The sequence below is a fragment of the Pollicipes pollicipes genome, unplaced genomic scaffold (assembly GCF_011947565.3).
Source record: "Pollicipes pollicipes isolate AB1234 unplaced genomic scaffold, Ppol_2.1 Scaffold_3447;HRSCAF=4054_pilon_pilon_pilon, whole genome shotgun sequence".
NCBI lineage: Eukaryota > Metazoa > Arthropoda > Thecostraca > Pollicipedomorpha > Pollicipedidae > Pollicipes > Pollicipes pollicipes.
This window is the reverse complement of record NW_023596297.1, coordinates 24,372,446-24,399,772: the sequence shown is the minus strand read 5'-3', so window position 1 is coordinate 24,399,772 and position 27,327 is coordinate 24,372,446. Positions and strand designations below refer to the sequence as shown.

The 27,327-nt window shown below is 54.7% G+C and overlaps 1 protein-coding gene across 1 annotated transcript; it reads right to left on the bottom strand.

Moving 5' to 3' along the window:
- Positions 1–763: 763 nt before the first annotated feature.
- Positions 764–27,327, bottom strand: LOC119092330 (protein YIPF5). Its single transcript, XM_037215295.1, has 4 exons — positions 27,301–27,327; positions 26,701–26,811; positions 7,561–7,742; positions 764–1,275 (listed from the first exon to the last, which is right to left on the bottom strand). Exons 1-4 carry the CDS (start codon positions 27,325–27,327, stop codon positions 1,113–1,115), a joined length of 483 nt encoding a protein of 160 aa, XP_037071190.1. The 3' UTR covers positions 764–1,112.

Sequence of the window (27,327 nt, the reverse complement as noted above, 5' to 3'; positions counted from 1 at the left end):
ACAGCGGCGTCTGACATGTGCATCATCATCATCCGGATCCACGCAGGGGGCCTTACTGACGCAAAAGGATCCCTTACCGGTATAAGCAGTCCAATTATTGCCATTGAAACACCAATGCGACTTGTTGGCCCCTGGTTTAAACAGTGCGGAGGGCCCCTCGTCCGGTTTTGGGCCTCTCGCTGACATAGGGCCTTTCCGCTGTCTCATTGACATGCTCGACGTAGCCTGACCTCTGTTAACCTGGCCCCTCACTCGGTACAACAGGCCGGATATCACGGATGTCGAAATGAGTTACATTTATAAAGAAAACAAGCAACACGTCCAAATTGCCAGCATTGTGCGAAAAATCGACTGACATGAGCTTCACTGAAAGATCACAGCTGATGACGCATTCGGACAGAAGTGTTGAAAAATTGCCGGACGTGTAAAAATGTCATTGTCAGCTGCTGAAAACAAATCAGCACAATATCTTCAATGGATACCAAGTTATTCGATAAAAACCTCAGAGGCCGGGGCTGTAAGGCTCTCGGGAGAGGGTTACGTCGGGACAGGGTTACGATGCGTGAACGATGCAGTTGCACAAACACAATTGCATTCGTAACAAAATAGCGATGAACAGCAATTTCGCTGCGCATTGTAACGAGCCTGCCGTAACACTACATGACATCAACACAGGCCACATCAGGTCTCGGGTCACGTGTTCCATCTGCAGTGCGGACGTACCTCTCCGACGTTCTCCCACCCCCTTCACAGAAACACCTGACACGGTTCTCAACAGACACTCTTTATTAGGCTCAAAGTCAGTTTTGTGTCTGCCAATCACAAAGCTCTGCAATTCACCGACACCAAGTTCACCGAGTGCTGTCCTTACAGGAGCGCCAATACGCTGTACAACATCCCTTCCAATGTACTACCGCACAGATGGGTCCGTATCAGCGTCAGCATCCACGCTGGCGGCACAGCGCGTGCTCAGGGCGGTGGGCGTCGTGCATGAATGACGCGAAAGACGTCCACCATCAGCAGCTGACGAGCCAGACGGCCGCGCCGCAACGGCATGGTGCGCGGCGGCGCAACCCACCGACCCCGGCAGCGGGCGGGTGGCGCCCGCCGCTTCAGAAGATGGTGAGCAGCGCGAATACGCCGTAAAGCAGGGCGCACGGGTAGCCGACCAGCGGCTGCTGGTGGTCCATGACCAGCGCCGTCACGAACAGCTTCGAGGCGGAGAGGCTGCACCAGAGGATCGTCAGTCCGGCCAGCAGCATCCCCACCGTGCCCCTGCAACGCAGGTGCGGCGGTGTGATGGCCGCCGTGCCGCAGAGGCCGGCGGTGCGGTCTGGGCGGCACACGACGCGCTCATGTAACCAGGCTGTCACAGGGCGTGCATGTAGCGACGGACTCATCGCTCTTATGAAGATAATGCGTTACTGTGGAACGCGGCAGGCGGTAACGAAAGGAGCTGCAATGAAACACACGCTACGCCGCTAAAAGTGCGTCCGTGTTCTGTAGGAAGTGGTGCCTGAATGCCTGCCGAAGGGAGGCAGACGTAGCTAATGATGCGCCTGGACACCGGCGTGCTCAGAGGTACACAAACGACGTCGCCGGACTGATCGACACTGGCGGCTCAGACAATTACACAAAGGACGTCAGCAGACTGATCGACACTGGCGTGCTCCGACAGTTTGGCAAAGGACGCCAGCGGACTGACCGACACTGGCGGCTCAGACAATTACACAAAGGACGTCTGCGAACTGACCGACGCTGGCGGCTCAGACGGTTGGACAAAGGACATCAGCGGACTGACCAACACTGTCGGCTCAGACAGTTAGACAAAGGACGTCAGCAGACTGACCGACACTGGCGGCTCAGACGGATAGACAAAAGACATCAGCGAACTGACCAACACTGTCGGCTCAGACAGCTAAACAAAGGACGTCAGCGGACTGACCGACGCAGCTGATCAAATTACAGAAGTAGCAACAGTAGAAACAGTAACAGCTGAGAAAAGTGGTCTAGGTTACCGGTAATACAGTGATCAAAATGCGCGTCTGAGAAACCTGCGTGTGTCGTGGATCCCCAAAAGACGGAACACTGTTGTACAAAAATACTCGCCTGCTCAGCAACGCACAAACATCTCTGAGTAGCCTGGGGCCATCAGCCACAAGCTAAGCTTGCCCTGATGGGACCTCAGCCCCAGCTCCCGCATGAGGGGCGGGAGCTGGGATGGGGCCCAAATAAACATCCTTGTGCGGGTGCCTTAGAGGAGGACCTAGGACGTCGCACCTCTAACCGGAGGGCTGTTAGACGCCTGCAGTCTTACCCATCCCTCATCTCCCTCTCTCCTCCCACACCCCTGGAATGATTTTTGCTGGACGAAATGGCTCTAAACGCAACCAAACCAAACCAAACTGCCCGCAGGCACGAGTGGCCGAGCGTGATAAGCCCAGGACACGTCGCCTCGGGTTCAATCAGGCGCCAAAATTGCCTCTTTATCCGCTATATGACATCACATCTACAACAGAACGCCTTTGGTTAATTTTGTTAGTTGCTGTTCCAAGGTGGCGCCCTCGCTACTGCAATGCGTTTCATCTCTGGTGAACTCAAGAAATCGCGCCGTGCGTATCGTACCGTTATTCCGTTTTATGCAGTCTAACGTAACACGTATCAAATAACACGGGCTGTCCACACAATTTCGTAAAAAAGGCCGACCCGAGCAAGTTTTCAAAGGTAAACACAACGATGATGTCAGCTTTGGGGTGAGTTGAAATTTCTAAAGCTCAGAAATAAGAGGCGTTTAGGTTCGTTTCAGGCCGGCCGTCGGTCGATCAACCAGCCACTGAGGGGGGGGGGGGGGGGCTAAACGGACGTGACAAGGTTGAGGAGCTGTTCAAATGCACTTTCAAGGCATTGGAGGACGGATCTGAGATGCTTCAGACTGTGGATCTGAGATGCTTTGGACCGTGGATCTGACATGCTCTGGACCGTGCTCTGGACGCTTCGGATCGTGTACCTAAGATGCATAAATCTACTCTGTGAACCATTCTGCTTTGATCACAGATTCCTACCAGGCGATAAAAGTATTACACAAGTGCTGTTTTTCAGCTGTTTTTAACAACTTGTTAAAGATTACGTGTGAGGTAAACACAAACATGGAATTTAACGCCATCTAAAGATTGCTACGTGTAAGGAGAAAATACAAAACTGGGCCTGAAACAATTCATTATTCACCAGAGAGTGAAAGAACATGATTGTTACGACTCTTGCTGTTTATTTTAGCACGACTTACCAATGTTACAGGGTTACGAGAGGTTACCTAAGCGACTCCCTGGATATCGTTAATGCAGTGTTGGGTAAGGCCTCGGAAAAATTATGAAGATCTGTCATACCTTTGGAAAATTTACCCAGAACTCGGGGCATCAATTTTTAAACTTTTACATTTTCCGTTCCACGCTCAAAAGTAAAAACTGTTCTGGGGCCATACAACGTCATCATCGATTAGCTGGTCACAAAATCGACGGCCAACTGGCCGGCTGCCAAAGGTGCCAGAGGTGGGATAGCCACCGACCCCAAACTCAGCTAGCCGCAACCAGCCTTGGGGCCGCCAGAGCCAGCAGATAGTCCAGCGATCCCCAATACCCGTATGTTGGAAAGCGATCGATCTTCGCGGTTTCCCCTTTTCCTCAATTTTTTCCTCACGACCAAATCTCCGGTTCTGTAACTTAAGACCGAAAACACAAGAACACCCTTTCTGTTGTGTTAAAAGGGGAGTTCACATTTATAAGGGGGTTTGAAGTGAAATGATCATCGTGAAGATCATTCGGTGCAGTTTACAGCGCTGAATTGATTCAAACCTAGTACCATCTAGTTTCTGAGCTAAACGCCCGAGAAGATTGCAGCCGTTTTCGTGCAAACTACTGCAAGGTCGTCCAGGCATGTATGACGTCATAGAGACGACATTCTTATTCTGTCACCGCACTGGCCATACGGCGTTCACGGGCAATCGACAATCGATTCAATATTACAATCGACGAGTCATTCATATCTGGCGATCGTGAACACAATTTTCAGAATGACGGATGGCAGTTCGCTCTCGACCAATGTTGTGCAGGCGGTACAAATTTGAAACTACTGCGAATCACGTCTTATGCTGCATAATACAAGAAGCTGGGCATTATCATTGTTTATGACGGAAATGAGATTTACAATCCAATAACCCAAGAATAGCGCCATAACCGAGCATGTGAATGCAAGTAAACACCTTAACTCACGAATCAATATGCCAGAATAGCACGAGAACGGGCCACAACACGAGGACATAACAATATGTGGCTGAGGAATTACCTCCAGCACTACCACGGCCACCTCTAGGGACATTGAAGTACTACAGGTGAGTGCTAGGGTAGCAACTTCGCACGGCCAGTTTGACAGCATCTCAACGTTATACAGACGTTCCAGGATGCCATCGCGCGATGACGCACTGAAGAGCATATTTGTGGTGTCATTGCACACTGGTGTCACTGTGCTTGACACCAGAGGGGGACATCAACACCATAACGTAGCGTTCCGTTTAACTCGGGCTATGATAGCATCATCTTTGTATATCTGCTTCCCTTTAAAGAGTGCTCCATGCCTCCTAGAACTTATTGCACAATAACTTTAAGGAATTTTTCCATTACAAACAATATAGAGCACACGCGTTAAAAAAACAAAGTAAACGAAAAGAATTACTTTCATAGCAATAAGCACGGAGCCCCATTAAATTTCTGCCTCAGGAGAGGCTCTTCAAAAAGAAATTCTGCGCTTTTTTGAGAGATTTCGAAAAAGACTGGCATTGGCGATCAAATCAGACGCGTCTAATTTAGCAATGCGCGAAAAGCACAAAAGTAGATATGCCCTCTTTAAACGCCGAACCACGTCGGGGCAGGCCGGTCGCTAATTATTGTGTGACGTTCACGAATCATAGCCGTCTCTGCCCGATGCCGCTTTAAGAACCGTATGGAGCCATTTTCTTCGCCATTTTTGCGTTTCTAGCAACCGATATGCAGCGCGATGACCAGAGACAAAAACGACCAAGTGTACCCGGAGGTTACTAATGTAATATAGCGAAGTCAAATTACGAATCTGGCACTAACACAAAAGGTCGACCCAACACCAAAGCCAAACACGCTGTAAACTGAGCTCCTAGTAGACAAATATCTCAGTCTGCCGTCATTAAACAGCGACCCGGAACTAGACCCGGCAACACGCTGCACCGTAGCAGGACGGGCAGCCGTAGCGGCAAACGTAGCGGACGTAGCAGAACGTGCAGCCGTTGCTGGCCGGAAGTCGGTTCTGCACTTCTGCAAGGTCGCCGTCGCACCGCAATAACCGACCGGGTCAGAGGAGCATGACCTTACCCAAGGCTTGGAGAGGTCACACAACGTCGCGTGAGTCGGAGGGGCACATCACTCACAACGGCCGGCGAGCTGCCACGGTCATGCGATTAGCAGCGGCTCTGACTAATGGATAGGTCAGTCGACTGTCTCGACGGGGGACAGGGTGATCCGCCATCCCTCTGGGCCCGCTGGAATCGGCACTCGCCTGACCGCCATGGCCGGTGCCAGGGCAGACAGCTGGTCTGATGACTGACAGCGGCCGGCTGGCATTGGCAGCTGTCCGCAGCGAACAGCTGATATCGTCACGCCACCGCAGTGGACGGCTGACATTGTCACGCCACCACAGCGGACGGCTGACATTGTCACGCCACCGCAGCAGGCAGCGCACTGATCCCCTCGCGCCGCTTGTCTTTCACCCTCCTCAGATGTTGACACCATGACTACGGGCAACCCAACAATAATGATGCACAAAGATACCAACACCATTATATTATAAATGTTTACGTTTTAGCTGGTTTTCAATGATAACCGACTGCAAGGACATCATGACAGTTTCAGACACGAATCTCCATGTCCGTCGGCATGTTTGCATCAGAGCCGCCCTCCACCGGTGTTCCCCAAGTCCATCTCGCCATGCCCCGGGGAATCTCAGCCAGACAGTCATCCACCAGTGTTCCCCAAGTCCATCTCGCCATGTCCCGGGGAATCTCAGCCAGACAGTCATCCACCAGTGTTCCCCAAGTCCATCTCGCCATGCCCCGGGGAATCTCGCCATGCCCCGGGGAATCTCGCCATGCCCCGGGGAATCTCAGCCAGACAGCCATCCACCAGTCCGTCGCAGAGGCCGTTCCGTCCAGCCGGTTCGGTGAACGAATCCGATGCTGGCCGCCGGGCCGCCGGCCGGCTCATATGGCAGCGCGGGCCGCCGCTGAAGGTCAGCACGCCGCGACCTGCGGCACATCCGGCCGCGCGCCGCCGGCCACGTTCGCGGAAGACGGCCGGCAGCCCGCGCACGAGCCACCTGCTGATTGCAGGTCGTCAGCCCGCTGAATCCCGGGACGGCGGCGCGCCGCCAGCCCTGCGGCTCGGAGCAGGACGGCGGCCACTGGGAGCAGCTGCCACTGCCGCCGCGGCCGGCCCGACAGCCAACAGCGTCCCGCCATCCACTCGCGACAGTGCTCCTCCCAGTGCCCTCGCAACAGATGCCCTACTAATGGAGCATAGGCGAGTGCTGCGGCAGCCCATGCACCGCTGCTGTCCGGATGCATCGCGGTTATGACTGCCTTGATCCAATTCTCGCGTATAAGAACGTCATTTAGGACGCGGCGAAGGCAACGGCGGCGGCGAAAAACAGCGCTTTGATTCGGCGCTAACGAAGACGAACGGGCGGGCCGAGAGCGGCACTCATTAGTCGCGTCCCAGGATGGCGGGCGGCACCGAAGTCGGCGGCCGGCTGATTATGCGTCCTGTTAGCGGCCGGCGCCGGCGGCTGCTCCGCCGCTGGCAGTGACGTTACGTCGGCACCGGTGGCGTCATCAGGATCAGCGATGCGGTGCCGTGCGGTCACCGGGACTGGCATAGGCGACAGATAGGGGGGGGGGGGGGGACGGCACCCGGTGCCACCGTTCGCCAGTAATGGGCTAACCACACGAGGTGTCGGCGCCCGTTATGAAAGGCCTCTTGCCAACCGGCAGACCCTCCCAGCAAAGGCGACGATTAATCCGATGGCGAACATCGCATCTACAAAAGTCGGGACTGGGGCCGCGTGCGCCGCTCATCTGACAAGTGAGATGACCAGATCTGTATGGCAGATGGCTACTTCTGTAGTTTGCGTACTTTGAGTGAACACTGTCAATAATTTCATTTCGATATTTCATTGCTATTGCACATCAGGGCTTTAATTGTCGATTGCCCATCCCGAACATTGGAGAAGAAAGTGAGCCAGATTCAGCAAACAGCACGCTCTTTCGGCATTGTGGTGGTATTTAACCATTTCTCCCAAATACGCCCCGCAATTCACTTCGCGAAACTAAGCCTGTTTCACATGTTCCAGCGTGTCATCAACTAGGCTTGAATGCGAACTAGCGACTACACAAATTTGCGGTGATCTGCCAGAGGGCTTATCCTTCTGCACGTCTCCGCCCTCGCCTGAGGCAATCCTCCACACCCGGTGAGAATCCCCACTCACTGAAGCGAAAGGACGATGGAGACTCCGGAGAGCACCACCATAGGCAGCAGGCAGTAACCCAGCACGGAGACGACGACGCCCATGCTGACGCCCTGCATCGACATGAGGTTGAGCAGGAAGTACATGGCAACGCAGCCCATCATGCCGATGCCGTAGATGTAGCCGAAATGCAGCTTGCCCGTCTGGAAAAGAGGACCAATGGTGTCACCAATGACCGGGTCAGGGTATTGTCTACCAGCCGGGGCGAGGGTTGGTCAGCAGTCTGGCTCGTAGTTTATATCCAAAAGTCTATGTGCAGAGCCTTCCTACCAGGCGGAGCGCAGCAGGTGGTTTCAAATAAATTTACCAGGCATGATTTACAGGGTTGTGCATAACAAGAAAAACGAATTATGCGGGTAAGTCTCGAAGTCAACAAAAATGAAGGCGAAGAGGCACACTCCAGGAAAAAACAACGGTTCGGCAAATAACGACACGGAAAAGCGCTAGAACGGCCTCCTTTCACCAACAGATGTGCTACAACAAGAGCCGGGTTATGGTCAACAGTGTTTGACAGAAATAGTGCACATACGGTATTTCATACGCTGTTTTAGATACGGTATTTATACGATTTTATGTACAATATGCTGTGCGATAGTTCATGCTTAGAAGACCCAACGAATCTATCTAATATGGAGTTCCCAACTGCTTCAATCCAACCACTACAAGGACTGCACCACGGTCGAGCGGCTGCTGAACCAGCGGGGCCACTCGCCGTCCGACCTAGGATCGAGGAACAGTGACGTCACTGACGGCCGCGCCACGGTCACGTCCACAAAGAGGGACGACAAACCACAAACCGGGATGGACAAACAAACTGAAAACCGTTCCGCCGGCTCCAGCGCGGGCCGTCTCCCCTCCCTTCCCAACTGCCCGAGTCGGCTGGAGCTACGGCAGCCCTGCCTAGCTATCGTACCGCAGCCATCAGCTGCAGCTCAGACGATCTGGCCTCGGCCGCCGCAGATGGGCCGGGTCCCGCTGCCGGCCGCTGTAGATGGGCCGGATCCCGCTGCCGGCCGCCGCAGACGGGCCGGGTTCCACTAACGACCCCGCAGACGGGCCGGGTCCCCCTGACGGCCGCCGCAGACGGGCTGGGTCCCCCTGACGGCCGCCGCAGACGGGCCTGTTCCCGTTGCCGGCCGCTCCACCGGCTGACGGCGCCGCAACAAAGCGCCGCTCTCCGACTTTCCGACGCCCGTGCAAAGTCGCCGGCCCCAGATAGGTGGAAGGTTTCCGGTTTCGAGCTCCTAATTAACATACTACGCTGCGCGACCCCGACACACCATTTTACGTGAACGTTCCGACTCGCTTATCAACGTGCGCGGATGAGGCCACGCACGGCGCTGAGGAGACCCGACGACGGCGAGCGGGCTTTGAACGAGCTGGGGCGGCGCCGGCGGCGCCACTCGGCCACGGCACCCCGACGCCGATAAAAACAGCGGCGGACGCGCTGCCAGCTCCGCTCCCAACAGAGCGCCCTTCACATTTTAACGGACTTATCTATTCATTGAGGGATTTTTCTGGACGGGAATGGAGCGTCGCCTGAAATCTGCGTGCCCGACTGGTCGGGCGCGGCGTCCTCTTCCACGTGCGTCCGAGACGTGACAAAGGCGCCCTCCTCTACATGCGACCGAGAGTTGCCACGGCGCGGTGCCCTCCTCTACATGCGATCGAGAGTTGACACGGCGCGGCGCCCTCCTCTACATGCGACCGAGGGTTGGCACAGCGCGGTGCCCTTCTCTACATGCGGTCGAGAGTTGACACGACGCGGCGCCCTCCTCTACATGCGGTCGAGAGTTGACACGACGCGGCGCCCTCCTTTACATGCGGTCGAGAGTTGACACGACGCGGCGCCCTCCTCTACATGCGGCCGAGGATTGACACGGCGCGGTGCCCTCCTCTACATGCGACCGAGAGTTGACACTGCGCGACACCCTCTACATGCAACCGGGAGTTGTCACGGCGCGGTGCCCTCCTCTACATGCGGTCGAGAGTTGCGACTGCGCGGCACCCTCTACATGCAGCCGAGAGTTGCCACGGCGCGTTGCCCTCCTCTACATGCGACCGAGAGTTGACAGGGCGCGGTGTCCTCCTCTACATGCGGCCGAGAGTTGACAGGGCGCGGCGCCCTCTCCTACATGCAGAGCAGGCCGTCTTTTCTGCGCAGTCAGGTGCAATTCCACGCAGGCCGCCTTTCTGGTTCTGGTCGCCTCTAGGGTCGGCACCACTGCGAGTGGTAATAAGGCGGTCTCATTAAATTCGCTCGCCCCAATTTAGAAGATCGGAGTAAATTAGCATGAACCACGCGGCAAATGAACATCTGGCGGAACAAGCGGCGGTCGTTGAGTGCTGGACAGCAGCAGAACGGCTGGTTGTGCTGCGCCGGAGACGGTCGGTTGTACAGTGCAGGAGCAGTCGGCCGCGCCGCCGGGGGCAAGGACGGCTACAGGACATTAGAAGACGAACGTGCAAGCTCCCTGATCACCAGCTGGTGAAGACGCGGCTACCGACAATAGATGTTTCGACGACTCAAACAAGTTGGTCTTTGACGTTCATTGTTTGGAACACGCTTTTTGAACAACAATAAACATGTTCATTGTTCATTGTTCGAATTAGTTGTTTCGAACATGTTCCAGGAAAGACGTAGTAGGGCTACCGTTTTCATTCAAAATGTAAAATGTCATGAAATGCTCTGGGATTTTTCCACACTGACAACATGTATGTATAACATATCACTTGTATAATCAAGTTGCCAACGCATACTTATCAGGTGTAAGTAGTTTTAAGCCATGTTAAAGCGTTTTCCTGCAGACAGTGATACGCACAGCAGGCCAATGTGGGGTAGCCGCCGTGAGCATACAGTTGGAAAGTGGGGAGAGGCGGTATAGATGCCGTATCACGAAAAAAGGAGAACGACACTAGTGATTGGTTATTTCAGACCTTCAGCGTCGCACCTGCCTGGTCATATTTAGGACCCCCGGAAATGATACTAGTGAATGCCTGATATGAATGCCTGATCATGGTTATCACAGATGAAATAAACACAACACTCACTAAGGCGCACTTTAACGGTTGGGAGGAGTACTTTAACTGTCGTTCCCGACGGCATACAGCCGAAAATTAACGGCTATAGAGCATTGACATAGAACATAATTTTTGTCTTGGAAAAAGGAGCAGCTGTGTAACCACGTTTGAAAAGGGTGACGCCGAGATATCCGAAACACGACCAGATGCAGCTATCCCTGCATGTAGGAGGAAGCCCAGGAAGCATGACAAATCCCAGCAATTCAACATCACGCAGGCCGGAGGATGGAGAGCGATCAGCATCGGTGGTCCATGACAGGAGAGGTCGGCATACAATCACTCCACCAACGGACGCGGGGACCGATGGCTGACCTAGTCATGGTCAGCCTCATGGTGACAGAGAAAGACAGCCAGCCACAGGGCCGATCGACACCAACGCCTCATATGCTTCGAGGGGCGCACACCGGGACTATGTGTGACAACCAGAGCCCCGTTCACAACGGCTCCGTAACGACTCCCCAGCGCCTCTGGAAAGAAGCCCGTCCGCAATGGAGGGAGGAGCCCAAAAACTGCGCATGCGCAAAGGTGGAAGTAGCCCCCTCCGCGTTTCCGAAACAGTGCTGACCGAGTGTAAGCCGCGAAATTCATGTCGGACCGCGCACCGCACGCCGCAGATGCGTCGCGGCTATATTTCAGGTTCAAGCATACAGATGTGAACGAGCTTAAGCATTGCCCTTTCTACCAAGATTACAGTGGTTGTTTTCAGCCAAAATATGCATTGCTCTATGAAAAGATTATACATATTTCCTATGTAAACATGCGGTTCGTGCCTACATTCCAAATAAAATGTGCGATCGTTGTGATATGATGAACTCCCCCTGCATCCCGCGTCGTAACAATGGCTCTCGCGCACACGTTCTCCTGTGGTTCTCATTCTTCGCGTCCAAATACATCAGGAGAAGCCAGTCTTCCTCGTCAATAGCTCGCACCACAAAGTACATATTTCATTTCCTTCGCACCTCCAACACCACGACAATCCCATCCGTACTCCATCAATAGTTGGGAATTTTCAACTCGATCCGTAATCTTGCGGATTTGTTACGGGGGAGGCCAGATCATCCGGAAGTTACCAGATTTCAACTTCGGCTGGAGGCTTTGCGCATATATATTCGTCTAGAGAATAATGCGTTGTGGTGGTCCGTGACCATTATGGGGCCGGTGTGAACCGGCCTTAAGATCGGCATGGTCAAGGCGTTATCATCGACGAAAAGATACATACGGATCACCACCGCAAACGTCACAAATGTGCGAGCCGCAACAACAACATGGCACGATCTGCTCCGCTGCCGCAGCAAAAGATATTGTTGCAAACGTCATGTATTGCATCGGTTCTGCTGAACATGGCCTTACACATTTCAAACGCCTCTGTTTCAAGTGCCTCTAAGGCTCCCAGTTCTTCCAGGAACTGTTCGACGCGCGCCCGCCCATCCTGTCCATGTGAGAGGCAGGTGACGCCATATAGCCTCAGCACATGAGTGCGCCGTAAAGCCCCCATCACCCTCGGAGACGACTCGAGCGAGGAAACCAAGCCTACTGGTCAGCACCGAACAAACAAGGCACACTGACTGGTATACAATAAACCAGTCCCACAGTCTGGTATAAAACGAGCATCAATCGGCCGTTCGTGGTCGAGATGAATATGAGGTCATTGTCTTATTTGATAGAAATTCCCACAGAAGGGAATCACATAAATAGGCGGTAATGACCAGAATAAGTTTGCAAAGAGTTGTAGGCCTCTAAATGCAGCGAGTTCACGGTAAGCACGGGATGGGCATACGGCGCATAAGTTCCCCATCAGGTTTGGGATAGAGGCACTCATGCCGCTTACCAGAGGCTTGAAAAAGGAAAAACGCGGCGCGTTGGTAACGTGAATCTGCTCTCCCGACGTTCCCCCCCCCCCTCCCCATCTAACAACACCCCTCTTCGCATCGCTTCTTATAAAGGCCAAAAGACAACGCGGCGGAGGCGTTATCATTACGCCAGCCGCTACCGTCGTCGTTATCATTACGCCAGCCGCTACTGTCGTCGTTATCGAGCTTTTACGACACACTCAGCTTCTGAGGCTTTATGGCGTTGTCCGCATCTCACCCTGGCAGAAAAGGCGGACACCGGGGGGAACAGAACCACGTACCACTGGTCTCTCAGACACCTCGTGGTAAACGAGAGTGTTCCACATTTTGTTGTTGTTTTTTTAGCTGAAATAGCCATCTTGAAGATCATTCGGTGCAGTTCATAGCCGTTCCCTTCTTAAGACCAAGAACCATCTAGTTTCTGAGCCACACGCCTGCGAAGATGTGCAGCGTAGTTCGTGGAACTATTTCAAGGTCACCTAGGCATTCATGACACCAAAGTAACGTCATTCAAAGCCTGTCATTTCCTTAGCCGTGCGGTGATCAAGGCCACGTAAACTAGAATTATTGAGTCGTTTATATCTGGCATCTGTGAGCACCATTTCCAGGTATAGGGACTGTCAATTGGCCCTCAATCAGTGTTGTGCAGGGTGAGATGGCGCAATCAAACAATGACGTATAAAAAGGATAGCCAATAAACATAACAAATTGTATTATCTGGAGCGGTCTTTTCAACTAAAAATAATACCAATAATTATAAGTGAGCCTACTTTATCATACCCGATACCTGCTTCCGTATCTTTAAATGTGGAGCATTCCCTTTAACGCAGATGACCACTACACTATCGGCACCCCACCAGCCGCTATTACAGTATGGCATCCACTCTAATCGAATGTAACGCGAGCTTGGCTGGAGCGCAGTCCACATTACGGTACTTGATAAGTACCTGGTCGCCGCTGAGTTCGTCAATTTCGCCGCCCGCCTGCCCGATATCGCCGCCTGTCCGGCGGCCGGCGGCCGGCGCGTCCCCGGCTCACCGTCGCCTTGTTTACCGTGCTCAGCACCGGACAGAGCGCCCCGCCGTCGCCGGCACGACCGGTCATCGCGACCGACACCACAACACGCTCAGCGACGCTGATTAAAATCGATACGCGCGCGTCGCCGCCGCCGGCGCCGCACAATCGCATGGTATTTATATTCGGGCGGCGGAGGACGAGCGCGACAGCGTCGCTCATCCATTTGGGGGGTAATTTCCGTGGCCGGGCGCCGCCGCGGGCGGCGTTAATTTCCGGACCGGCCGCCGCAACCGCTCCGCCGTAACCCAAACAGACACGGCCCGGTCAGTGCCGACGAGAAGAGTATCAACGCGGGTGGTCTGGCCACTGGGTCATGAGGTTAGTGGGTCAGGGTGCGCGAGAACGTGGGCGGGAGGCCTGGTGGGGGAGCGACCCGGCCCTCGACACGGCCGATGACGACACGGACCGACGCTGATCGATCACGGGCGGGCGCAGTTCCATTCCGTTTGGCAGGAAGGCACCGATGACTCAGATCGCCCACCGATCCCGTCACATCCACCGCCGCCTGTACACAACATAGCTCAACCCTAACGGACTGGCGTCCGCTCGAATCGCGCGGGAAAAAAAACTGAGATCGACCGACCCTGGGATCGGATAATAGAGGCAAACGCCTCATCAACCTACATCTGACGGTCGAGCAGAAAGTCGCAAAACACTGTCGGGATCACCAACCCAATTCCACCCACCAAACGACCTTACCCCCCCCCCCCCCCCTCCCCCCCAATCCGAGCATCTTGCCGCCCCGTCAGGCGCAGCGCGTAGACGGGCCAGCCAATCGGGTCTCTGGCCGCGGCCACTTGTTCGCCGTCGTTTGAAGCGGCGCCGGCGGCGCTCCGCCGCCGCCGATCGTCGCCGCCGCCGCCGGAACGACCGGCAATTGGGAGGCGACTGCTGCCCGCGACGTGGCCCGGGCGGCCGGCCGCCGCCGCCGCCGCACGCGCCCCGTGAGAGTCGGTCCCGACGTGCGTCGATACGGCCAGCACCGGTGGGCAGAGCTGGGCCGGCGCCGACGTCACAAGACGCGGCACCGGCGCCGGCACCGGCGGCACGACGGCGGCGACCGCCGAAGGCAAGGCCGGACGGCAGACGGCTGGACAAGCATCGAGAAAACACAGCGACCGCGCCAGTCTGTGTTGGAGGCGGCGGAGCTACCCGGTCCGAGAGGCGCCTGGAGCTGACAAAATCATCATGAGCGAAGCTCTCGTGGAAGACTTTTGCGACGGAACGTAGAAGAGTTGGGCGTTTTGCGGTAGTGACGATATCCATTCACGGCCGCGATGACGTGGACCAGCTGATAGAAACATCCGCACGATGACGTCAAACAGTGCACGCCACATGTCCGCCAGCCTGGAGCAGAGAAGCGTATGCCCTATCTATCGTTCTAATACCCATTTATCGTGGCCCAAAAGTTACAAAATTTTGACCCACAAGTAACACATCCGTTTAGCCTGTTTTAAGCCATGAGGCAACACCTCCATTTATCTAAAATAGTGTACCAGCTTTTTCTGGGTTGATCGGTAGACCAAGATAACACAATTTAGCTAGTGGGTGACATGCGCTTGCCTTCTTTGGGGGAGCAGACACGGACAGGAGTCCCGGAGAGCGGGAGCCGGGCACCGAAGACAGCAAGCGTCAGCGCCAGTTACTCCTCCACAGTCATCGCATTCCCTCCGCAGCGACAAGTCGTCCACCAGCTTCAACTTCACCAGAAAACACAAACCCGATTTCCATGCCTATTCCTCGTCTATGAGTTCCAGCCCAGGCGTCAGACGGAGCAAAGTCAAGCATTACGGGACTTGGCGAATGTGTGACACGATCGAGGTGGCAAAAGGAGGCCGACAGGAGCCTGGCCAACCGCTGCACGCCCGCCGACCATGCGCCGCACGCCCGCACGCCATCTCAGCCGCACGCCGACGCCACACGACACCATAATCCGCTAAAAGGACGTACCACCGGCGGCGGCGACGGCTGCCGCCCGGCTATTCCCATTTGTCATAACGGTCCATATTGCGCGGACGGATCCGCCCCACCGCTGCATGCCTCTCCAACCCTCCGACAAAAAAACGAGTTGCTTTTAGGCAGCCAGTGATGCCAGTGGTGCGGTTTGCCACGCAAGTGCGGCGCCCATCGACCAGTGGTGCGGTCTGCCGGGCCGGTGTTCGGTGTCCGGCGCCCATCCGCCAGTGGTATGGTCTGTCGGGCCGGTGTCCGGTGTCCGGTGTTCGGTGTCCGGCGCCCATCCACCAGTGGTGTAGTCTGTCGGGCCGGTGTCCGGTGTCTGGTGTCCGTTGTCCGGCGCCCATCCACCAGTGGTGTGGTCTGTCGGGCCGGTGTCCGGTGTCCGGCGCCCATCCGCCAGTGGTGCGGTCTGTCGGGCCGGTGTCCGGTGTCCGGTGTCCATCCACTACTTAGTGTGTCAAAATCCCTTAACAAAAGGTGCCGTGATGTCCGAAATGTTCCCAGCGCCAAAACGAACCAAAATCAGCGGAAGTTCAACCTAGTCAAACATGGGAAACCGGAATTACGACAACAAATAATGAGAGCCCAAAAGTGTCATCAAAATGTGTCATTTTTCGAGAAAAATATTGGATACACCGGTCCCACAGCGTGTCGGGCCAGCATGCCCATCTGGCACGCACCGAGTCCACTAACGCTGCTTGGTGGCAAAAGAACCTTTTCCCGCCTGGCAACAACACGAAGCGATGCGCCGACTGGAGCGGGTTTAAAAAGTGTCCAGCTGACAAGCTACAAGCTTGAAACACACAGTTTACTATGCCGGTGTGCCGTGAGCCTGGCCGTAGGTCGAGATGATGCTGTCATAATCCAACAGCGCTGGATAAGAGTTTCAGAGCGAGCACATGGTTTTGGACACGAACAGATCAGCTGGCCGTTGGCGAGGGGTCGTCCTGGTCCGGGTGACCGTGTCGTCCTGGACCGGGTGATCGCGTCGTGGCTCGGCACCAAACGGGAAACACTCCACAGTCTTAGGTGGCGAAAAATGCGGGAAGTAAAATTATCCGATGCACCAGCCTACCTTGGGTACTTTGCTTGGAGAGGGTGTAAAAGATTCGCTTCCAAACGCTCTAAACTAAGCCCATTCCCTCCAACCATTTGAAATAAATTTATAATGGTCCGTCCATCTGTTCCATTGAGTAAGTTGAAGCGATGCGTGTTTCGCTTACAATGGCTTCCGCTTAAGGACGGCACAAGTCATGTTCATGAAACATCAGAAATGCTTGCCATCTTGACAGAAACCGCATCCATGAACCAGACGTGTCCATGCCCAACAGACATGTTAGGCTGATGTCCACAACAACCCACGGGAAGCAAAAGTAGTGCGAAAGTTTCCGTCCACGCACAGCCGCAAGCCAGATGCTTTCCAGAAACCAACATAAAATTGTTCAGGTAAGTACCTCACTTTACACGGAGGGAGCAAGGCACGCGACGAGAGCATGTTACGCTTGGCAGGAAGCTCTACGGTTGTAGTGAGGTTTAACCATGCCTTCTGTGTGCAGAATCAAACGGAAGGAATCTTAAGCATATTGTAGACAAGTTGAGGCATCCATGTGCCCTTTCAAAAATCACAAACAGCGCCACGCAACTATTCGTTCATATGCGTAGGCGTGGAGGCAGCCCCCATAAGCCTGTTTAGACGCGCTGGGCACACCATAACATAACCCTCCGTTTTCCGGTGCATCGAGACGACACCACTACCTCCAGTCCTGTGCCGTTTTCTCGCGCGAGCCGGCGACGACGACCGTTTAGAATCGGTCTGTGTGTCCGCCTGTCAAAGTTGGCAGGCGGCGCACGGTCGGTCGACAGCGGCCGCCTGATTGTCTCAATCAGAGGGGCGCAGCACGAGCGGCCCCCGGGGCGCCACCGTCGCCGCCGCCGCCGCCGCCGCCTCTCGTTAGCTGGGACCGATCAGAGCAGGCGTGACAGAAGCGGCCAAGCCACCGGGCTCCGCCGACACAGAAGACGGCGCCAGTGCGGAGTCTCAAGCGGTGCAGGTGTTCCTGACGGCCATCCCCGGGGATGCAGGGGTTCCTGACGCCCATCCCCGGAGATACAGGGGTTCCTGACGCCGATCCCCGCAGATACAAGTATTCCTGACGCTAATACCCGCAGATACACAGGTTCCTGACGCTGATCCCCACAGACATAGGTGTCCCTGACACCGATCCCTGCAGATGCAGGGTCAGTTAACGGGCTGCCACATATGCAATCATCACGGTGAATCCAAGTGATGTACGCTGAGGTGACCACCACCAGGCCCCTGACGAACAGAGGGAAAATAATGAGTTTGACAAACACAGGAGCCAGTCCCCTGGTGGGTACGGAAAGAGGAGGCACGCGCCAATGAAGAACCAGAGACGGCTGAGAAGCCAGCTTCAGGAACGACAAACGGAGCGGCCATCACAGGAAGACCACGGACAAAGGGACCTCACACGGACAAACATGCGATGCAGACGCCGAAAACGGCAGATACCAGAAGCATCACTTGGCTCCGCACGCGCCGAAAGCTTACGGGCGGACACATGGTAGCGAGGGAGGGGTCTGAGGGACAGGGGTCACAGGAGACCGACCGATCCCGTCCCAGCGTCAGGCCCGACGGGCTCTGCGAATCGCCAGGGGAGGGGTCTGGAGGACGGGGCCACTGGCGCCGACCGAGTGCGTCCCAGCGTAAGGCCAGACAGGCTCTGCGGATCCGTTGCCTGCCAGTGCGCGGAACATGTCGACTTATGGTGACGTCCGCAGGGAGCCGGCCGGCACACAGTCACTGTCCCCTGCCCGACGTCCGGGCCGCGGCACCTGCCGAGCACGACACTGACAGACGACCGTCAGTTGACTGCGTGACGGGGGCGGTACGTCACCGGCCGTCCACGCGACGCCTCCGGACCGGCGGCGACCCCGGTCTCCCAACACCACCCTCACCACTCCAACGTCTGAGATTCAGGGAACGTATCAGCGACGAGAGAAACGTCCGGGAAAGTTTCGCAGAAAGTCAACAGTTATATGAAGACCTTCGCTGAATGGAGTCAGATATCATTTAATTTTATGAAAGCGACGGAGCGACGCATCCGGGTTTCAGCGTTTTGTTTCAGAGCGGCATCTGTGTTTGGAACACGCAGCACTCACCATGCCTCAAAAAAGCTGTTTAGTTTGATGTGGTGGCATGGGCGATCTGTTTCGAACAGGAAGAAAAACAAAGGAAATGGTGAAATATCGCTGTTATTCCATTACCATATGGTAAAAATGTTCCACATGCTAAGTCGGCCATATCAGGCAGAGGCTCTATTAAACGAACGTGACTTTTAACGCAGGCTGTCACAGGCAAGTTATCAGACGCATAATATACCCCGATGGCAGTGCCCAATGTTAAGGCAGCTTCAAAACAAAATAATTTATGCTTTCATAACGTGCATGTCATTCCCGAATGAGTTCCCCATAATCTCATAAGCCCGTTCCAAACGGCGAGGCACATAATCTACGGCGGGGTAAACAGATGGCGCGGCGCCGGCCCATCGCTGGCGGGGGCACTAAGGCCGGGCTGCCCTGGCGGCCGGGCCGCTCTGCGGACTCCTGCCAGCTCGGTACACAGTCGGGTCGCTCTGCGGGCTCCCGCCAGCTCGAGACACAGTCGGGCTCTCTCAGGCTCACACCAGCTCGAGACACATCGGGTCGCTCTGCGGGCTCTCGCCAGCTCGAGACACAGTCGGGTCGCTCTGCGGGCTCCCACCAGCTCGAGACACAGTCGGGCTGCTCTGGCAGGCTCCCACCAGCTCGAGACACTGCCAGCCGGGCCACTCTGCAGGCTCCCACCAGCTCGAGACACAGCCAGCCGGGCCGCTTTGCAGGCTCCCACCAGCTCGAGACGCAGCCAGCCGGGCCACTTTGCAGGCATCCCACCAGCTCGCGACACAGTCGGGTCGCTCTGCAGGCTCCTACCAGCCCGAGATCAGACGGACCCCTCTGCAGGCTCTCATCAGCCGGGGACCAGCCGGACCACTATGCAGGCTCCCACCAGCTCGAGACGCAGCCAGCCGGGCCGCTCTGCAGGCTCCCGCCAGCTCGATACACCGCTGGCCGGGTCGCCCTGCAGGTCCCCACCCCCGAGAGCAGCCGTTTTAACGTGCCGGTGCATCACAATCAGCCGAATGAGTGCCAGCGCTCCGTTAACGAGCACGCCGTCGCCCAGCCGTCGACGGGACACGCGCTAAAACACGGCCGCGCGCCACCGTGTGCTCGCGACTCGGGCGACAGCCGGCCGTGGCGAGGCTGGTGCCCCGCCCCCTCCCCTGTCGGCCGACCGTTTGTTCTCGGCTTAGAGAACAAGACAATGACTTATTCACCGCCGCCGCCGCTGCTGCTGACGGAACCTAAAGCGCCGCGGAAAAGCCGGGCTGGGGACGGGCGCCGGGAGACGAGGGGGGGGGGGGGGGGGGCTGGTCCGAGCGGCGCCCTCGACGACAGCGACCGGCCGCGTGTGGTCAGAACACGGCGGCATACGTCTCTTGTTCACAAGCTCAGGGAGACTCGAAAGCGCTTCCCGGTGGCGCCATCCCTGCGAGCATGCACGATGCGTCGCTGAAAATAGAGTTTCCGTGCATGTAACGCCACACCAGCGCGTGAAGAAACACATAAGCATGACAGACATCATGCATGATCTACATCCTGTGTGCAGAGGAAGGGCCTCCTTCAGCGCCGAGAACTATCAGTATTCAGCGTGCACAGTGCTAGGTGTTGTTGGTGATCTATGGTTCACCCTGATGTGCCATGTATTGTTGGTGGTCTATCGTTCACCCTGATGTGCCTTCTCACTGCTTGAAGGATTAACCACACCGGTGATACGCACTTACAATGCACACAAATAGTACACTATACACATACGCACGCACGCACGCACGCACGCACGCACGCACGCACGCACGCACACGCACACACACACACACACACACACACACACACACACACACACACACACACACACACACACACACACACACACACACACACACAAATAATGCTATTACACACAAAGGGTAGCAGTTTGTGCTTGGCCACGCCATTTGGCCTCTGCTGTTAAGTTGGCCGTGCCATTAAGTCATGCTGCTTGGGAAACAAAGTTCTGGAATAATATTTCTTTTTGAAGGGATATATTAACTATCATGACGTCAAGCTCCGAATGACGTCACCTCTCGTACTTCATCGACCGGAAACGTTGAATGGCGGCCTAGCCGTCGGTGTTGTGACTCCTAGTGACATAAGACTTCCTGGTCACGTGACGGCTACAATAATGACAAACACATCTTCAGGTCATGGTTGTGATCATCGTTTGGAGGACTGCAAGATAGCTATTTCAGCTCAAAACCACCATAAATGTGCACCATTCGTTCATTAAACTTAAAACAGGCAGTGTTCGCGAACATAAACAATTTTGACGGTAAAATCGGCAAACAACCTAGAGACATGGTAGGCACTGGCACAACGCGGCTCTTAAGTACTATGTTATTTTTTCCACGTAATCTTAATGGACTGTACTCTATGCTCCGCTGCAAGGCAGCTAGGACAAGTTATCAAGCACTACCCAAAAGCCTTGTACTGAAACTGGGCTTTGGTCAGCACCGGCTGGCAGAGTACCGTACAGCCGAGTGCTCGGCTCTTTGTGGTCTTGTACAATATGAGGCTATAAACTTCCCATGTTATTAAAGAAGTCGAAAGTAACTCATGCGCCGTCCGGAAAGTAGTAGCTGATACGCGTCATTCGCGTCGTCATGCGCCGTTGCGTGGCCGTCGTCTGGAGAGCCGCCATTCCTAACAAAATATGGCGAGGCAGCCGAAATATCGACTCAAGCTTGGAGGCAGCGAGTTAGGCCTGACCCACGCCGCACTCACGTGAGTTCACGTGCCCATCTCCGGCCATCGACGAACACCTTCGGACGTCGTCCTCGGCGCAGGAGACGGTGACCAGTAAAACCAATGAAACCGTGACCGAGACCAGTGAAAAAATAGATGCACACGGATATACGCTTATTGTCGTGCCGGGTGTCGGATATTGGGCGACGACTTGGTCGCCGCCGGACGCTGATAAGCCAGTCGGGCAGCGAGTAGCGACTTCATAAGCCCGTTATGCTTAAGTGTGATGCGGTGCAGCCTATGCACAGACACCCACACGCCCGCCATCTAGTATGCGTCATCGGAAATATAAAGACGTTCGATAGGGAGCCAAATAAACCCTGTATGTAAAACAAGCGTGTGGCAAACAATAGTCATTAGCCAAGCATGCAGGCTAAGGGGCGGGGTGCTCACATCCTGCAGCTCCTGCCGTCCTGCTGGGGAGGGGAGCGGAGCAGAGGCACGTGGAGTCCATTTACTCATGCCTTTCGGGCACGAGAAAATGAACTCCACGTATGCCTTTAGGGCATAAAGCCAAGAAATACCACACAACGCCGGCTTATCCGTGAGGTTGTTCACAATGTGCTGTTCAAAATGCAGATGCAGAACAAAACAGTCCTTTGTAACGATAGGCACCTAGCTGCGGCTAATTTTCTAAGAAAAAATTAAACCTTAAAAATAGCGAGTGTCATGGAAAACATCAGCTTCACGTGAGGAAATCACAATCGAAATCGCAATCCAGTCAGCATGCGTTGCTAGATTTTCGACTCTGCTCCGACATGCCGCCCTCAAGTTTCTCCGCACAAAGCCTCACCTCCGCAACCATATAACCGCTATCTTAGAACAGCAGTTTCCGATCCCACGTGTTCAAGCTTGTGGTGATATTCGTACGAAAAGCTAACATCTCTAGCTAAGCTAACGTGACTACAACGTGTTCAACCGAGCTACAGGTGATGCACCAGTGTTCAAATAAAATTCGAACTTCTATTCTAGATGACCGGCCAGTGTTTATCAATATTTTGCTCAACTTATGCACTAGATTTCGTTCTTGGAAAGGCTTCACAGCAGAAACCGGGCTGACAATGGGTCGGTAATCGCGGGTCATACACTGCCTGAGTGCATCGCAAAAAGCTCTCTTCGCTGTAAACACTTGGCTAAAAGGGACTGAACAACAATATTCGTTTAACTGAACTTCGAACAGTTAAACGCTCGGGTTCAAACCGCGCACAAAAAAAGGTTTCCCCAGCGTGTGCTTCTTCCAAATTCCTAGCGGCACGTACATGTCACTGCAACCTAGGATGCACGTATAACGCAAAATGAACTTGTTTTCCATCCGGCAAGACCGCAAACTTCCTTATCGCGGAAGGTCCCCCCCATTTCGGAGTTCGAAGTATTTAAAAGGAGTCACAGGACAAGAAGTCGATGAATATTCTGAAAAGTTTGAGACCAAAACACCTCCCAATCCTCATTTAGTTGCAGTAAGTCCCGTGAGTGACTTACTGTAACTAAATGAAGACTGTTCTGCTCCAGTCTACAAGACCGGAAGGAGCTAAGCCGCGTCTCAGATTGAGCGCACTTCACCCGGCCTCAGTACACCACACAGATGGTAGGCACACCTGCTCCGCCTCAGTACACCACTCATCTGGAAGGCACACCTGAGCCTACCACAGAGTCGGACCGAGATGCGCCTGTCACCGACCACCGGCGCTGGCGCGCCGTCAAGACATCATAAACTCCGCAGCCCATGAGCCAGACTACACTGTCCATACCAAAAGGCTGACGAACTCGCTCATACCGCCCACCTGCAGAGGCTGACGAACTCGCCTATACCGCCCCCTTGCAGACACTGACGAACTCGCCGATAGCGCTCAACCGCAGAGACTGACGAACTCGCCCATACCGCCCATTTGCAGAGACTGAGGAACTCGCCCATACCGCGCACCTGCAGAGGCTGCGAACGTTCGTACTATGTCCGCCCGAGTTCCTTGTTGGCGTGGCCCAGTCAACATTGAGCGGACCGCGAGAAGGTCTCTTTATCTTGACAGTTCCATTGCAGATTAAAACAGTGTAAGAATAAATCACCTAATCATTTTCAAGAATAGCTGAGCCGTGATCATAGCCTGACAGGTCTCGGGAACAGACAGTAACTCAAGGGCCCACTCATTACACGAAAAAGGCGGATCCTCAACTAAGAGCTTCACTAAGACACCAGCAAACGCTTCATAAGCAGCAATTCCTGCTGAGACATGGGCATGAGTGCCTCCTTATCCGACAGTCCTCCTGATAATCAAGAGGACTGCGACATCGACACCTATCACCCGTGCGCCAGTCCTGGCGTCGGCCGGGCAACTCTTCTCTGCTCTGCGCACTGGCACATGTCCTCACCCGTGATGCACGCTGCGATATTGACAGAGGCTCCCGCTCTCGCGAGGCGTCTCCTCCTGTGAGCTCAGCGACGGCAGAGGCGCGTCGCTGCGCGTCTGTGGACCGTCACGCGGCCCCAGGCGACGGGCCGGGCAGACGGCACGGCCGTCGGCCCGCGCCGTCTCGGCCGCCGCCGGCGCGCCGCCTCCACACCAGCTGATTGCTCGCTTTCGGAGGCGGCGTCGATTGGGGCAGCGGCGCCGCTCTCGGCCCGCGCCGCGCCCTTTACGACAGGTGGTAAAATCAGGCCGAGACGGCGCCTGATCGGCTCCGGCACCGCGCGCCGGTCGCAAACAAAATTAACAGGCGGCGGCGCCGCCAGGTCTGGTCGAAGCGTCGAGGCAGTCGGCACTGCCGGCCGCCATCGGAGCAGTGATGGAGAGCGCTGGTCCTCCGCGCGGAGACCAGTCGACAGGCCCGTAAAAACGCACAGGCTGCTGACATTTGGACGACGCACTGGTTGGTCCTCCTTATAAGAAAGAAGGTACTCCCTGGTACTGGCACTCGATATAAGAAAGGAAACCCTTAAATTCAGGTATTCTTGTTCATATATATATATATATATATATATATATATATATATATATATATATATATATATATATATATGTATATATATATTTATATACATCACCATTATTTTGACCAGTCAACATGACCGCCGCCATGACACGTCCGGTATTCACGTATTATGTCCCAATTATTGCTGGATATCTCATGTAATTAATCACTCCTGATAAACTTAAGGTCGTTAGTCTCACCTACAAAGTCATAATACAATAGCACTGCATCACTCACGCTCCATCTTAATAATCGTTGTCCCTTATCAATTGGTGGAAAATAACAAGCACCGTGGCTTGCAAGTAAACAATACAGTTTTGATTCTGACGATGGCTTATACTACTTCGTTACGTGCGTGCCATACTTTTCACATCAACTGACCTTTTCCAAACGTGGCAGGAGCACTGATTTTAACCTGCTCCATCAAGCCTATTGAGGCGTTTTTCATCAGGCCCATTCAACCTCCCGGAGCATGGCCCACATACAAATATGAGGCGCCACTAATAAAGCCAAATGTTTAGCAAAGACGGGTGGACGGACGTCAGCACGGCCGCGCACCAGCCGAAGTCCCGAGCATGCGTGGCCTCCGTATCGATTTCCCACAAACCAGTGTAGAATCCGCTCTTTCCGTGGGGTTTCCGCCTTTCCGCCTTTGTCCGCGGAACGCTACCGTCACGCGGCAGAGAGCTCGCTCTGACAGCAGATTCTACAACATGCTTTAATTGGGAGTTCTTGTGAAAAGTGCCGGCACCGGACACAGTGGAATGCAGCCCTTACTCTCATCGACAGCCAATGATCTTCATGGCAACTGCCATCCCAACTAGCTGAAGCGATAATACTACCGCCACCTTTAAAGGGAGTGTTTCACATCTGAAGATGATGAAGCAGCCATCAGATAGGGTGAAACAAGCTTTCTTATAGCCTTAAGTATGCGTTTTAAGTGGACAAACTGCTCTAGACAGCACAATTTTCTGTTTAGGAAAGATGCTCCTCAATGTGTCACGGCTTGATTACGTCAGCGTACTCCACACAACAATGATTGAGTGCCCATTGACGGCCGTTACATCTGGAGATCGCCCTCACGAACGCCAGACGGGAACGCCTCGACGGCTATATTTTTCTTGGCCTTGATCGCCGCTGGCTTATGGAATGATAACATTTGAATTACGTTATTATGACGTCATGAATGCCAAAGTGACTTTGAAATACCCTCTCCGATATACATTTTCCCACTTTCGCGGGCGTGTAACTCAGGAACTGAAGGGACTTAGGTCTTGAGAAGGGCAGGATTGTGAACAGCACCGAAAGGTCTTCAAAATGGCTATTTCAATTCAAAACCCCATTCCAATGTGGGACAATCCCTTTAATGCCCGCAGCCAAGTCAGGGCCAGTGGAGTATTAGCACCATGCGAGATCTGAGTGCGAGCGGCAGAGTCTGACGCCTGTTTCTTCCCGACGACACCATCGACGGTGCCTTCCACTAGCGCTCACGCCACGGAAGTGCCCATAACGAAGCCAGCGAAGCTCCAACGGCCCCTGTCGGAGCTGGAGGAGCTCTGGCAGTCCCTGACAAAGCCAGAGGAGCTCCGGTGGCTTCTGCTGGAGCCGGAGGAGCTCTGGCGGTCTCTGTCAAAGCCGGAGGAGCTCCGACGACCCCCGCTGCCCACGTCGGCCCAATTATCAGCTGTGTCCACAGCCGTCCTCTGTCAGTATTGGCTCGGCTCGGCGCTGACCGACGGCCGGCCGGGCGCGCCGCACCGTCGGTCAACAGCGGAGGGACCGGCGTTGGGAGAAGCGCCGCGGGCGCCGGTGAGCCCGCCGAACCGACCACACCGGTACGGCGGCGGCTGCCTCGGCCGTCTCAACAGTGCTCCAGCAGCGCCGGCGGCCCCAGCAGCAGAGTGAGAATGACAGTTTCGTTTTATGAGGGATAACCATTAAAACAGCACGCGGATCCCGGCTTCCAATTCAAGAGACCGTAAACGGCTGGTGTTTTTCTCACCGTGCACCAGCAGCACTGTGGGTATGACAAGCGTCGCAAAGCTAGAAGCATAAATCATCCCTTAGCACAGAAGAGAATGAATTAATGAAAACTTAGCTCGCCGACGCATGCGCTTAAATGGAGCTATGCTACATGTATTCATCCTTCACACAATGGAGAAGGGACCTTCCTGTTTTTGTGTCAATCTCTGGCCCAAATGCGGTGGCTCACCAATAGAAGGAAGGCGCCGAATGCCAGACAGAAGCAAAGTGGGCCGGCCAGGTCCGTGTCCTGCAGTATCTCAGCGTCCGTCTGGCGAAACGGGTTCAGCGCCGACAGCGTCTGCAACAGAGCGGCCAATCAGATGATCAGGCCAGGTCGCCACGTGGGCGGGTCACAGAGGGAGGTCAGCCCGCAGAGCCAGCAGCACTTCGGCTGTAGGGCCACGCCACAGCCGCACACATGGCCCAATAATGGCACGCGGGCATCATGCTAATACTTGTGGAAATCATTATTCGAGCGTTCACGCAACTTAACAGCTTGTAGCGAACCATTCATATCGCCATCAGCATTCGCGATGGTTGTTGTGCATCAGGCGCTGATCATCAGTGACCTTCAGATACCCCTCATCGGAGTCATTCACGATGTGCAGAGCCCTTTAATTGCGTCCAGTTGTTATCAAAATATGAATTCGTATGTCTATCCATACGTCATGAACCGGTCCTGCAGCCGGGAAGTACAAACGATCATCAGAATAAGGACGATGTGGGAGTCCAAAGAAATTAGGCCACACACCTGGCTTTCTCTGTCACTACAGCAGTCATCACTAACGGCTTCCACAAGGGAAGCCCGCCCCAT